The sequence below is a fragment of the Ursus maritimus genome, unplaced genomic scaffold, assembly GCF_017311325.1.
Source record: "Ursus maritimus isolate PB19 unplaced genomic scaffold, ASM1731132v1 scaffold_17, whole genome shotgun sequence".
Classification (NCBI taxonomy): domain Eukaryota; kingdom Metazoa; phylum Chordata; class Mammalia; order Carnivora; family Ursidae; genus Ursus; species Ursus maritimus.
Genome location: NW_024424119.1, coordinates 53,116,909 through 53,130,630, shown reverse-complemented (window position 1 = coordinate 53,130,630; position 13,722 = coordinate 53,116,909). Strand labels below are relative to the sequence as shown.

Sequence of the window (13,722 nt, the reverse complement as noted above, 5' to 3'; positions counted from 1 at the left end):
CCTCCCACTCACTCACCCACCCCATTCTGCACGTGGCACTGGAAAGGAGACTTTGAAAAAGCCTTTCTTCATGTGTTCTATTGTGTGCCTACCTCACCTCCCACCAATTTCACTGTATGCCTAGCGCACTGCTAGGTGTAGGGAGAGATGACAAAGCAGATAATGGCCCTCTTTGTTTTGGAGAGAAACTGTGGGGGGGGGGGGCTAAAAAAGCACAGGACAGTATAGCAATCAACTCCCAGTTCCCTGCGTCCTCCCGAACAGCAGGGGGTGGGATTGAATTCCAGGCTTTTTCTATTCCCCCAGTTCTCTGAAGGTTTGATATGCACCCTAAATTTAGGCATCCAGGTAGTCCCAGTACCTTTTCAAGTTCAAGAGGTCAACTGATTGGAAATACACAAAATATAAGGATGTTTTCACCTGTTCCGGCCAAGGAAAATTACCCACTGGCTTTCCCTGGAGAATCTTCCTCTCCCTCCCGACCTCCCTCCCCCTCCACGTGCACAGCAGTTAACAAGCACCAAGCCCTTCCACGTTTTTCCTCCCTGTAAAGGAGCTGATTGAGAAGTTACCCTGGCAAGCGGACTGTATTTCTTCCCAGATGACATTTTGCAGTGTCAGAGCTGGCAAGGAACACAGTGACTGGATGAACCCCGAGAATGTTATGCTAAGTGACATAAACCAGACACAAAAGCACAAAGACTGCACCATTCTACTCACTTGAGTTCCCCTTTATAGACACAAAGTAGCGCAGAGCTTGCCAGGGGCTAGGGTGAGAGGAGGATGGGCTGTGAGTGTTTAACTGGGACAGGGTTTCAGTTTTGCAAGAGGAAAAAGTTCCGGGCATGGATGGTGATGGCTGTACAACAATGGGAATGCACTTCATGCCACAGAACCATATACTTACAAATGGCTGAAATGGGAATTTTGAGTGATGTATATTTTACCGCAGTTAATAAACAAAGCAGGGGCCCCTTGCTGGCTCAGTTGGTAGAGCGCCCGTCAGGGTCATGAGTTTGACTTGGGTGTAGAGATTACTTTAAAAATTTAAAGAAATAAGTAAATAAACATTTCCTCCCTTAAAAAGAAAAAAGAAAAAAAAGAATGTTGGGGCACCTGGGTGGCTCTGTCAGTTTAGCGGTTAGGCAACCCACTCTTGATACCCCTCGGGTGGTGATCTCAGGGTTGTGAGAGCACAGAGCCTATTTGGGATTCCCGCTCTCTCTGCCCCTCCGCCCTTCCCTCTCTTAAAAAAAAAAAAAAAAAAGAATGCTAATATTGTAAAAAAACAAAACAAATAAACCCACAACTAGCCATCAACTGAAAAATGGTTAATTATGATTCATAAATCCAACAGACCATAATGGTGATATACTTCACACTGATGGACTTGAGAAATATTTGAGATATTACTCAGTGACAGCAGGTTACAGAACAGCATGGGTACCAAGTCTATTTGCTTAAGAACTATGCTCGTGTAAGAGTGCATGTAACTGGGGCACCTGGGTGGCTCAGTCGGTTAAGCATCCCAGGGTCCTGGGATTGAGTCCTGCATCGGGATCCTTTCTCAGCAGCGAGTCTGCTTCTCCCTCTCCCTCTGCCTTCCGCCCTGCTCATGCTCTCTCTCTCTCTCAAATAAATAGAATCTTTAAAAAAATAAATAAATAAATAAAGGATATTCATTTTTATGACTACAGTACGATGATAAAAGTCAGGAAAGTAATCCCGAGTAATACTATTATCTAACGTACAGGGTTACTCAAGTTTTACCAATTGTCCCAATGTCCTTTATAAGACAAACATACAAAAATCATTTTTTCTGGTATAGGTTCTAATTCAGGGTCATGTACTACACTTAGTGTAAGCATCCCGAAGAAGCTAAAAGAAAAATGTTTCTTGATGCATCATGTTTAAATTCGTATTTTTTTTAATGGAGCCCAGATATAAACTAGAGAATAAGTTCCTTTTTCTTTTTTCTCTTACATAGGCTCCACACCAAATGTGGGGCTTGAACTCACAACCCTGAGATCAAGGGATATGCTCTACTAACCGAGCCAGTCAGGCACCCCTAAATTCCCTTATAATGGGTGTTACTGTTAATTCACCACCGCTCTCACCTGCTTTGTGCAGGTCCACAGGAAATCTAGTGTCAGGAACTCATTTGGTGGGACAGAGAAAAGGGAAATAAGAGGCTAGGCCTGATAAGGAATCTGTAATAAGGCTCTACAGCTCCCCTGGCTGTCCTGGCACGGAGACAGAAAACAGCCAAACCTAGTTAGGTCACTGCTTTCATCACAGGAAGCTTGAGAAGTAGGGGAAGGAACTCTCCAGAACTATTCTTCTATCCAAGGGATGTGCAGGGTTTCTCTGTTGGAATTTTCATCTCATCATCAGATTTGCTTTAAAATGATGCAGGACAATGATAGAACAAAAATATGGGCCCTCAGCCAGAGAAATGAGGTCAGGCTTGAAAGGAAGCAAGCAGGCAAGTGAGTACTTGAATTTAAAAACTGGATGCCGGCCTTAGTATTCCACTTTAAGGAATCTGATGCCGCTAGTCATCAGGGGTGTACCTACTGGACAGCAATCATTCTCTCAAGACAACACTATCAGCGAGTATCAAAAACCTGCCTTCCCCAGTGCTCTTCTTTCTTGGTTGACCATTGAGAACCTATTAGGAATTCTAAGCATCGAGTGACGTGTTCCAAGACTGTTAAGTATGTCTGGAGAAAGAACATTCACATATCAGGAGAGGTGTTTTCTACAGAGGAGCCCAGATAGATTCAAAGTGGAATAGACCTCAGAGATCATTTTGCCCAGTGATTTTTCACATTTCATTTTTGGAGGAACATTCCCATATATCATCTTACATAGAACCACAATCTATCTATACAGCACTCGTGGCAAAATGGCCGTGGCAGAGAGAGGATCCCAGGGTTCCCCTAGGGCCCCACGTACGGCTGGGCAAAATGTAAGCTGCGAACTCTAGTAGGCCCCGGGCACCTCAGGCGATCGCAGATCTTCACAGTTCTGTTCCTGCAGATGGCAGCAGTATCTTGAAGGAAGGCATGCCTTTTGAAAATCTGCACAAAGCCTCCATTTGTCGACCCTGACTCTACGGCTGGGCCCCATCCACTCAACATCCTGAAGTCAGGGCTTCCCAACCCGTTCCTGGTCACAATGAGCAGAAAATACAGGTAAGGGGGGAAGTGCAAACAGCAACTGGCCTTGGGGGCCGCAGTCACTGCAGGCCCTGCCGGCTAACGGGGTCTGTGCCCTGACACCTCTGCTGGGAAGCTCTGCCCTAAGGCGCTGCTATGGAGCCCTGAAAACGACCATGCTCCCGACGAATCCAATACTGGTGTTTTTGCAGGGAGAGGGGAAACTGAGGCTCAGGGGAGGTGAATGACCCACCCGAGGCCACAAAACCTAAAAGTGAATTGCACCAAGTCTCCTGCCACCTTCCCCAGAGTTCACTCTGCTGCATCCACTTGAAAAGACTTCAGTACTTTTCCATTCCTGCTAAAACCAGGTCAGTTATTGGTACATAATTCCAGAAAAGGAATGACCGAAAAACAACAGTTTTCCCAAGGAGAAGGTCAAGAAGACAAAATAGGGAGACACACATACCATTCGAGAGCCAGGCTGGTGCATGATTGTCCCCCCAGTGACGTACGCAGCTCAGGTACAGGAAATTGGTCACATCAACCAACTAGATACTAGCAATGGGTTTTTAAAAATTAAGCTTTATTCCTTGTTTTTTGGCATCAGAGCTAACGACTGATAGAACGTGCCACTTCAAGCCACTCAAGAGTACCAGGGGATACCCCCACCCCCCAACACACGTCCCCGCAGATGACACATAGTACAGAGTAGACCCATGGCTGCAGCCTGTAGTACAAAAGACAATGAGTCTTTCCTAAAACAAGCTTCAATTCTTATCTGAACAGCCAATCTCTGAATTTCTGTAGTGACTTTAGTCAGGCGAATCTATCATCACTTTTTAGTAAGGACATGTTGACAATTCTTAAAGCAGTTCCAATTCCTCCTGAACACTTTTATTTTATTTAACCCGACACATTGCTTGTAGATGCGCGGTTCATGTGTGATGTCACAAGCCCATCTCAGCCCATCTTCATCCAAATTCAAAACCAAACAACCCCCGCACCATCCCTGGTTCATGCACCCCTAGTCATCCAGGGGGGCCGAATTCCAAATTAAAAGGACCAACAGTACGTCCTGTTCAACATAACATGTATTAGCAGTCCTAGTCCCAGATGCTAAACTCTCTCTGATGCAATTTGGGACTTAGTCCATGTCTACATCAGGCATTTCCTCTGAATTCATAATGACTTCACAAGCTGAAAAAGACAAAACCACCATAACCCAAACTTGCGTGTTAACGATTTGGGCCTCAACTATTAACCCGTACTCTGACCAGGGGCAGCATGGCTTGGGGGTGGGGGTGGGAGAGGATGAGTGGAAGTGGTGGGCTCACTTCAGCTCAGAGGGAAATGGTTAAGGTAGTGCATACTTTCTGAAAGACACCAGACACACGGAAATGAACGATGAGACCAAGTACTAAACCGCTCTTCTCACCATATTTGCAGAAATGAGAAAAGCCGATACCATCTACTCTGCCACGTGGACCCCTTAAGGAGCCTCTAGACTTCGAAGAGACCCCCTAGGTTCTGAGACCCCCGAAAAGTCTCCTCTCTTAGTCGCAAGATACAAAAATCTGTTGGTAGGTTTCTAAATCTGACACGACTTCTCCCAAATTCAGCTGTTTTCAGTTGCTTTATTACTGTCCATCTGCAACACAACGGTGACAGTGGGCGATGGAGGGCCATCAGGAACGCCAGAAGGAGGAAGTCAGAAAGCCCTTGGGGACAGGAATCTCCTTGCGCTGCAAACATTTCTGGTCAGGGAAAGATGAAGAAAACAGAATGATTTTCCGGCAACGCTCCTTCCAACATCTAACATTTGGAAGAAGCTTTGAGGGACAGCAAGCTTCAGCGCTCCAAACAGCGGTCAACAGTGGGAAGATTGAGGCCAATGGCAGCACAGGAGACTTCCGCTTCCACGTGAACTGCAGCAGAGGACCAAGGCCAGGCTGCTGCTTATGCTGCCCGGGCCCCATCTCCACAGCCCCGTCTCATCCTTCTCCATTGCCTTCTGCTCACTCGGGCCACTGCAAAGTGGAAGTCAGGGGGCCATCCTGGCAGACCTACCACAGACTTCCAGGCTGTTGGTCACTCTTAGCCTCTGGTTTGCAGCACTGAGAAATAGGGGAGGAGTCTGGCTCAAAGTGAAGTTTGTTCTCATGGACAAGAGGGACCAAATTTCCCAGTTCCCCTGACCTGACACCGAGGAAAGAAACTCAGCCAGCAAGCAAGAAATGTATTAGTGACACCAGACTCATTAAGTATATTTTATTCATCTCTAAGGCAGTTCCCCTCAGGCAGCATGGACGATGGCGCATAAGAAGATGGAATGCCACCCCTTAAGGTGAAGGAGGAATCACAGACAAAGTTCAAAAAAATCAAGAAGGGGAGTGACTAGCCGGTTCAGTCACAAGAGCAGGTGACACTGATCTCAGCGTTGTGAGTTTGAGCCCCATGTGGGGTGTAGAGATGACGTAAATAAAATTAAAAAATCAAGAGGAAGACTGCAATCCGAGAGCCTAGAGGTCCACGACTTGTGAGACACGGGTGCCCTCGAGGTCACCAACAACTCAGAATGTGTTGGCCTAAGGACATCTTACCTCTAAGAACTGCTTGAGGCGTATGAAGGAACCCATCTGTCCTGAGCTTGTGACAGCTTCAATCCTGCAGGGAGAGGAAGAAGACGGGTCGCAGCTGTGAGTCCCACCTCTCCCTTGGAGAGGAGTTCGGGACATTGCTGATCTAGAGGAAGGGGCAGATCGAATGCCTTGGAGAGAGGTCTTCTGGACTAAGGATGCTGTCATTCTTACAAATGGTCTCAGACTTCTTTTCAAACCAGGCGATAAAGGAGAAGAGAGGACATTCCTTTCCAAGGTCTTTGCGATCAGGCAGGATGGGTGCTGCCAAGGCCTCTCCCCCAGCTGAAATGCCGGGGTGTTGAGAGGAATGAGAAGGGCACCTAAAGGCGTATGACAGAGTCAAGCAAACAGCTGGAGAAATGGATTGATTAAAGGAGTTTGACTCTCTGGGTTAATTCATGCCTGCACGTAATCACCATCTCAGATTAGCTGGGGGAGTTTGGAAAACAGAGTTAAAGAAATGTCAGCTATCTGAATCCAGGATCTTCTTAATTCATTTTTTCATTTAGCCAACGATATTTAAGAGACTCTCATTACAGATCAAAAGCATTTATTCAAATATCAAAGATGAGAAGGATAAGAGAAGATGTCACACTTAATACAGGTGCTTTTAACTGAGTCAAACCCAGTATGTCACGGGACACAAGGGCCTCTGATGCCATGTGTTTCACCCACTGAATCCCATGTTGTCTATTCAATATGCCACATACCTGGGGAAGTAGTCTTCTTTGATAAGAAGTATCATCTTCCAGAACTGTACCTGGTACTGCTTCATGAGGGCATTCCCACACACCTACAGGGAAAGACAGGCACCGTCAGAGCTGAGAAAGCAAGTTCACGCTCATGCGAGAGATCCATAAAGCACACGGCCCTTTGCCTCTTACTCCTACCAAGAATTTCAGCCACAGTGGCACTTAGCTAGCTCTGCAAGGGAGTAAATGCAAAGATCCAACCTTTTTCTGAAGCATTTCTCTGTGTATGATAATACCTTCATTAAACCAAACTGCCAAAAACCAGATATATTAGCCAACTACAAAATGTGAATCAAACTTATTCTTCTTTGATTCTACTAAATGGAAACCTTTCTGAAGGCATGGCACTCCTCCCAACCATAGTAAACAGAGCACACAGAACATCACCATGTTCTCAAATTCATTCGTGATCTCTGCTCATGTCATGTGACTTCAGGAACTCTAGGGTGAATGGAAGCATTTGGCATTCTAGGTTCGAGAGCCCGAATCTGTTATGGTATGTGCCCCAAGCCTTTAACCTTTAAGAAATGACTCCTTTCCACAGAAACCCTGACCCTCATCCTATAGTGGTGGCCCCTCACAGGCAGACAGGACTGTAAAGAACCTTCTGGACGAGGGAGATAACTGACCCAAACTAGCCGATCGTATTTGTTCTCCCAGGAATGAGGGATCACAAAGAGGGGATGCCAGGTCCACTACACTGGGGGGCCACACTGAGGCAGAGGGCCATAGCCCAGGATGGCCAACTTTTCCACTGTCTACAGAGAACTAGAGAAAGTTGGCCTATGGAGCGAGAATGAGGCAGCCTGCAGGAAGAGCACAGGTAGGACCATGTGGCTCCAGAGAGACTCTTGGTACCTGGTGACATTCTAGTTCCTCGTTCCAGGCCCACATGACAGTTGACTGTACATTCTACCCTTGGCTCTGGGCGTCAATTCGCTATCCCTAAAACAAACGTCCCTTTCAGCTTGTGCTGGGATGTAGTTTTCTTCTTCTTCACAATAAGAAGACAAGCACACAGAGAAAGCAGCACAGTGGGAAGAAAACCCAGAAGGCAGGTGTCTCTTTAGCACTCGGGGAAAAAAATGTGTGACACTGGACCCTAATGCTGCTCACCATCAGCCTCTCTACTGCCTCCCAGTCCAGGTCACGCGGTGACCGAAGGCCGCTTCAACCACGGTCTCTCTCATGTGAGAACTGCATTACGTACCTCCAAGAAGTCAAAGAGGAGAGTGGCTGTCACATCTGACAGGGGCTCCATATTTAAGATTTGTGCCAACCAGCGCCAGCCATGATTTAAGCCATGAGGATGAATCTGGGAAGGGAGACACTTGGTCAGGATTTGATCTCATTGTATCCAGAGACCTAAACCCCCAAGGTTATCCTCTAGCCATTACTAAGTGACATGAACCACGAGATCACCGAAATCAAGCACATGCCGCAGGGCAGAAACACCACAAGATGAACAAATTCTGTTTTCAAATGTCCCAACACACTGGAACCCACACATTCTTTACAGGAACCCCTAGTCCACATGTGGCAGCTTTGGTTTCAGGGGTTCCAACAGCTACTCGTATAGATATTTTATTTATTATTCTTGGTACCTTTAGCACAGAACCTGGGACACAGCAGGTACACGATAAAAACTTGGATTTGATCCACTACGGCCCCTTCTCTTTAGGTCCCCAGGTATGCTAACTTCTCCATCTCTCTAATCTGTATCCTTTGAGAAAAGCACTGGGCTGGCAGGTCAAAGCCCCGCCCCCCCACCTCCCCGCTGTGGCTTTGTCACCGACAGTGTGTGTCACTATAGCTCGCTGAGACTCCATCTGCTCATGTGACACGAGGCACCAACCAGGCCTAAAATTACACTGAGTTGGGGCACCTGGCTGTCTCAGTCAATAGAGCATGCGACTCTTGACCTCCGGGTCATGAGATAGAGCCCCACACTGGGCCTAGAACTTACTTTAATACCACCACCACCACCACCACGACCACCACCACGACCACCACGACCACCACCACGACCACCACGACCACGACCACGACCACCACCACCACCACGACCACGACCACGACCACCACCATGACCAACACCACCACGACCACGACCAACACCACCACCACCACCACGACCACCTGATACTGTATCATTTTGATCACTCCTCTTCTAATCTTTTTTTTTAATTTTATTTATTTATTTGACAGAGAGAGAGACAGCCAGCGAGAGAGGGAACACAAGCAGAGGGGAGTGGGAGAGGAAGAAGCAGGCTCCCAGCGGAGGAGCCTGATGTGGGGCTCGATCCCAGGACTCTGGGATCATGCCCTGAGCCGAAGGCAGATGCTTAACGACTGAGCCACCCAGGCGCCCCATGATCGCTCCTCTTCTAATAGAATCTTTTAACCTTAATGACTGGTTTACAACAGACTCTCATCTGGTAGACCCTCTTACAAACCCAGTTCTTTATCTATTTTTTAAAGATTTTATTTATTTATTTGACAGAGAAAGAGAGAGAGCGCGCACAAGCAGGGAGAGCAGGAGGCAGAGGGAGAGGGAGAAGCAGCCTTCCCGATGAGCAGGGAGCCCGATGCGGGCCTGGATTCCAGGACCCTGGGATCATGACCTGAGCTGAAGGCAGACGCTTCACCAACTGAGCCACCCAGGTGGCGCCAAACCTAGTTCTTTAAAGGCTCAACTAAGTCAATCTTCAAACAAATAGCTTTGCTGATCCCAGTTTCCAACATCAACTTCTCTAAAGCACACCGAGGGAGCAGTGACACACACTAAGCTCTCGTGTAACGAGCCTGCTCCCGCGGCAAGAAGGGCAACAGTCCCCGTGGACAAAATACACCAATACGGCGCGATCGCTCACTACCGGTAGCAGCCTCTTCTACTACCTCTTGGCGGCTTCCATACGGCCACCGTAGCTGGATGATGGCAGCGTACAGCCGGATCATACCAGACATGCGTTTTAGAAAGTTGTCCTGCTGTTCCACTTTGGAGTCCTTCACTTGGTAGCCAAGCATCCTGTGTGGGAAGAAAAAACTCAGTGTGACAAAGGCCCAAGTGAGGGTGACAAATCACTGACTTTTTGTGGCTTAAAGGAACAATCTAGTACTATTACATTGTTATTATTATCATTATTATTCTTTTAAAGTAGGCACCACGCCCAATGTGGAGCTTGAACTCACCACCTCGTGACTGAGAGCTGCATAATCTACAACTGAGCCAAACACGTGCCTCTATTTTTTCTTTTTAAAGGAAGCTCTAGGCCCTACGTGGGGCTCGAACTCGCGACCCCAAGATCAAGAGTCGCACACTCCACTGACGGAGCGAGCCAGGCTCCCCGAAGTCACAGGACTGATGGATATCATTACCCCATTTGCAAACAAGGGAAACGATGCTCAAAGAGCTTATTTTGCAAATCATTAGATGATGAAGCAGGACACAATTCTAAAACCCCCGGATTCTAGATCCAGTATTCTTTTCCCTAAACTATATTAACTACTGCAATTGAACCCACAAATCCCAAAGCAGCCAGTCTGTATGAAAGACACTGGATTCTCTGATAGAACGTTCCAGGTATGTATGAGGTGCTGTGAAAGGAGGGAGAATGAACCCTAGTTCTCTTTTTTACCCCCTTAAGATTTATTTATTTATTTATTTTAGAGAGAGAGAGACACACACACACACACATAGAAGAGTGTGTGTGCGAGCAAGGGGAAGGGCAGAGGGAGAGAGAGAGAATCTCAAGCAGACTCGGCGCCCAATGCAGAGCCCAACTTGGGGCTTGATCCCACAACCCTGAGATGGTGACCTGAGCTGAAACAAGAGTCAGATGCTTAACCGACTGTGCCACCCAGGTGCCCCTGAACCCTAGTTCGATTTGTATTTCATTCAGCCCCTGAGGAGAGTGAGGAGAGAAACGACCTCACCTCTGATAGTCTTCCAACGCCATTCCCTCCTTGAAAGCCGGGTAGAAGGGGACAGAGTAGGGGCACTTCCTGTGGAGGTGAGCAAGAATGAGGTCGCCCACTCTGGGGTGGAGCTCCCAGATGCCGGACGCCACAACCGCGATGGGGAACGCTGCTTCATGGTGAGAGGCCACCTCCTCCTCTCCTTGTTTCTGGGGGAGCGGAGACAGGACCACTGTAGTTACTATGGAGAAAAGCTTAAAGGCTGCGCACCAGCCTCTCTCCATACCTCTGGCAACAAGGTTTCTCACCACAAACTTCTCTGCCAGCTTGTACTGGACAAAGTCCAGGCCCTGTGGGTTCAGAGTGACAGACACGGAGCGCCCGCCACACTGAACGGGTTTTCCAGAGAGCAGGCTGTGGATCTTGTCAAAGACCTCCTTCAGCTTTGAGCCTGGGTGGGACGGAGATAAAGTTGGTTAAAAGACTCAACTGCAGACCACTCTGCTTCTCATCATTGCAGTAAGAAGGCCTCTACAGAAATCTAGCCACGCAGCCTTACACAAGGTCAGAACTTAAAGCAAAATACCATTGCAGAAAAATATATGACACGCAAATAAAATATGTGTCATCTGGGATGCAGAAGTACATGAGACATGGTACTATTTCAAAGGAATTTCTTGTTTGGGAATGAACACATTCTGAAACTGACACACCAAACAGGGGAAAACAGTACGAACAGGAGTGGAATGGCTACAGATCCCATGGGCTGTGGCCGACCCTAGAGGAGTCATTTGCATCTCTGGGAAAACCCTTCTAAAGGATCTTCCCAGCTCTCAACGATTCCCCCTTCTCTGGGACCTGCCTTCCTCCATTCTCCGACACACCGAGGTGGGCTCGTGATGGCTATATTTGTATTCCAGATCCTGTGTGCCCCAGCCCCGCGTGGGCTACGGTTTGATGAGGAGTGACCAGCTGAGCCAATCAGGCAGCTGACTGAGTCACCTCAGTGACTGGAAGTGGCTGGCCCAGTGACACACGTGCTCACGAACACGAGGGCCCTGCACCTGCCAAGTGGTCCGAAGAACAGTGGTCTACCTAATTAGATCAGAGAGATGCAGAGGGAAGACGAGAGAAAAGGTTCCTAAGGTTTCTTGCTCCTGAGACCTAGCCCCATTTCTGCCAGTAGGTTCTGAGAAACACCCCTGTAGCTTTAGAATAAATGCCCTTTTTTGGGCCTAAGCAGATCTAAATTGGTCTCCATTACTCAAACCTTACTGAGATACCAAAATAGTAGCTCCCACTCCTGCTAAGTCTCACTTCAGTACTGCTTTACCAATGGTTTCAAAGGACCAAATTTCCTATCAGCCTTGCTCTGTGCTGCTCCAGTTAGGAAAGTCAGCTCCCAACCCTCTACCAGGCATGGCCTCCCACACTCCATATGCCATACCAGCACCAGAGAGATTTATTCTGCTCCAAATCTAACCACTCATGGAGGTCTGCCTTTCAAGAGGCAGGAATTAGACCATCTCTTTCTCCGTACTCAGCACGTACTGAGCACTGACTCCAGAGCATGTCTGTATCTGGCTCTTCAAAGAAGTAACCGTGATGGTGTGGACAGAGGGAACGTAGGAAATTTGCAGTAGAGTGCAGGACAGCAAAACTAGAGCCTGATCAGAAGTGAAGAATAAAACGGAGGACTGGGGAGCCCGAGGAGAGCAGTGAGGGGGTGGCGTGGCCATCAGGTCAACTGCTTTCAGGTCCCCCACTGCTGTTGGGAGCAAAGGAAATGCACTTTATTAAAGTCCAGAAGGTGATTCGTGTTTATTTATTTATACCTTGTCCTGATCCAGAGAGGACTTCAGGCAGCAGAGTGATATGTAAGTTCTGTCACAGCACCTCTCATGGGCAACAGGTGCACCTTGTCTACACTCTCTAGGCAACGAGTGAGTCAGGGGAACCGGGACCCATGCTAAGTCAGAGCAGCTTTCCAGCTGTTCACGCTCACCAGCCACCGGGCAGCACGGCTTGTAACCTGGAGCTTCCACAGCCAGAGCTCTATGAAAACGAACCACTGTTTCTGAACGAGAAAAAGAAGGGTTTTTCCCCTGTCTGGTTCTCACTCTCTATAGCTCAGTCTCTGGAGAGAACAGGAAGACATTCTAAAGTATTAAAGCAGGGGCGCCTGGGTGGCTTAGTTGTTAAGTGTCTGCCTTCGGCTCAGGGCGTGATCCCGGCGTTCTGGGATCGAGCCCCACATCAGGCTCCTGCCATTGGAGCCTGCTTCTTCCTCTCCCACTCCCCCTGCTTGTGTTCCCTCTCTCACTGGCTGTCTCTCTCTCTGTCAAATAAATAAATAAAATCTTAAAAATAAATAAATAAATAAATAAATAAATAAATAAATAAAAATAAAGTATTAAAGCAGGTTTCGAGCTTGGACAAACTAATATAGGACAAAACAAAGAACTTGAGTCACATCCTAGGTCCCCGGAGCGATGTTTTCAGCAGGGATTTTCAACTTCAGGTAAGAGCCTTCCTAAAGAATTTACTGTTAATATGCAGCTTATTTATGAAAAGCGAGTCAACCCACACATAATGATTACCTTCTACGTGCTGAAGAAGAAACAAAGAAGAGTAAGACATAACTTATACATGCCTGATCCAATGTCACTTGTCTGAACAGACTCTGTCTACAGGAACCTTACAGATGAGCAGATCCGGAGTTTTAAAAAAAATACCAAATGAAGCGAAGGGCCACGTTCTTAACTCCTCTGACTAACCTGCAATGGTGGAGATTTGGCTCACAGGGATGGTGGCAGCCTTCTGGAGGTCCATCTTTATCTTTTTGGCCTGCCAGGAGAGAAGAGTGAGAGGGTAGGCGGTGTTTAGAAGGGCTGAGTAGATGCCAGTAGGATTAGGGAATGTGACATGCTAGTGACATTCCTTTGGGACACGAGGCTGTTCAGAGCACTACCAGGCCCGAAGGGTTCCCGACCTACAGCCCTCCCTACCTGACTGTCTTTGCTGTTGGTCAGCTCCTCAAAGGCCAACACGCACTGACTGGAAGCGTCCTGAAGCTGTTGGTACCACTGCATCGTACTGTCTTGTACCTTCACCTGCAGGTCTGAGGAGAAAAGAGAGGCTTTCGTAATAGCTAGAATTCACTGAATGCTTTTAAAAAATATATATTTATTTAAGTAATCTCTACCTCCAACATAGGGCTCGAACCCACGACCCAGAGATCGAGAGCCA

General features: G+C 47.6%; 1 protein-coding gene across 2 annotated transcripts in view; it reads right to left on the bottom strand.

The window, feature by feature from the left end:
- Nucleotides 1-3,726: 3,726 nt before the first annotated feature.
- Nucleotides 3,727-13,722, bottom strand: part of GLE1 (GLE1 RNA export mediator) — a 26,126-nt gene continuing 16,130 nt past the window's right edge. Inside the window, exons 8-16 of one of the 2 annotated variants that reach the window (XM_008698707.2) lie at nucleotides 13,482-13,594; nucleotides 13,251-13,320; nucleotides 10,782-10,924; nucleotides 10,492-10,682; nucleotides 9,454-9,583; nucleotides 7,766-7,870; nucleotides 6,514-6,596; nucleotides 5,765-5,828; nucleotides 3,727-4,918 (exon numbers count right to left, since the gene is read on the bottom strand). In XM_008698707.2, the coding sequence (XP_008696929.2) occupies nucleotides 4,850-4,918; nucleotides 5,765-5,828; nucleotides 6,514-6,596; nucleotides 7,766-7,870; nucleotides 9,454-9,583; nucleotides 10,492-10,682; nucleotides 10,782-10,924; nucleotides 13,251-13,320; nucleotides 13,482-13,594 (968 nt within the window). In that variant the 3' untranslated portion in view covers nucleotides 3,727-4,849. Of the gene's footprint in view, nucleotides 4,919-5,764; nucleotides 5,829-6,513; nucleotides 6,597-7,765; nucleotides 7,871-9,453; nucleotides 9,584-10,491; nucleotides 10,683-10,781; nucleotides 10,925-13,250; nucleotides 13,321-13,481; nucleotides 13,595-13,722 lie in introns of those variants that run through there. The other variant, XR_005835266.1, reaches the window with a different exon arrangement.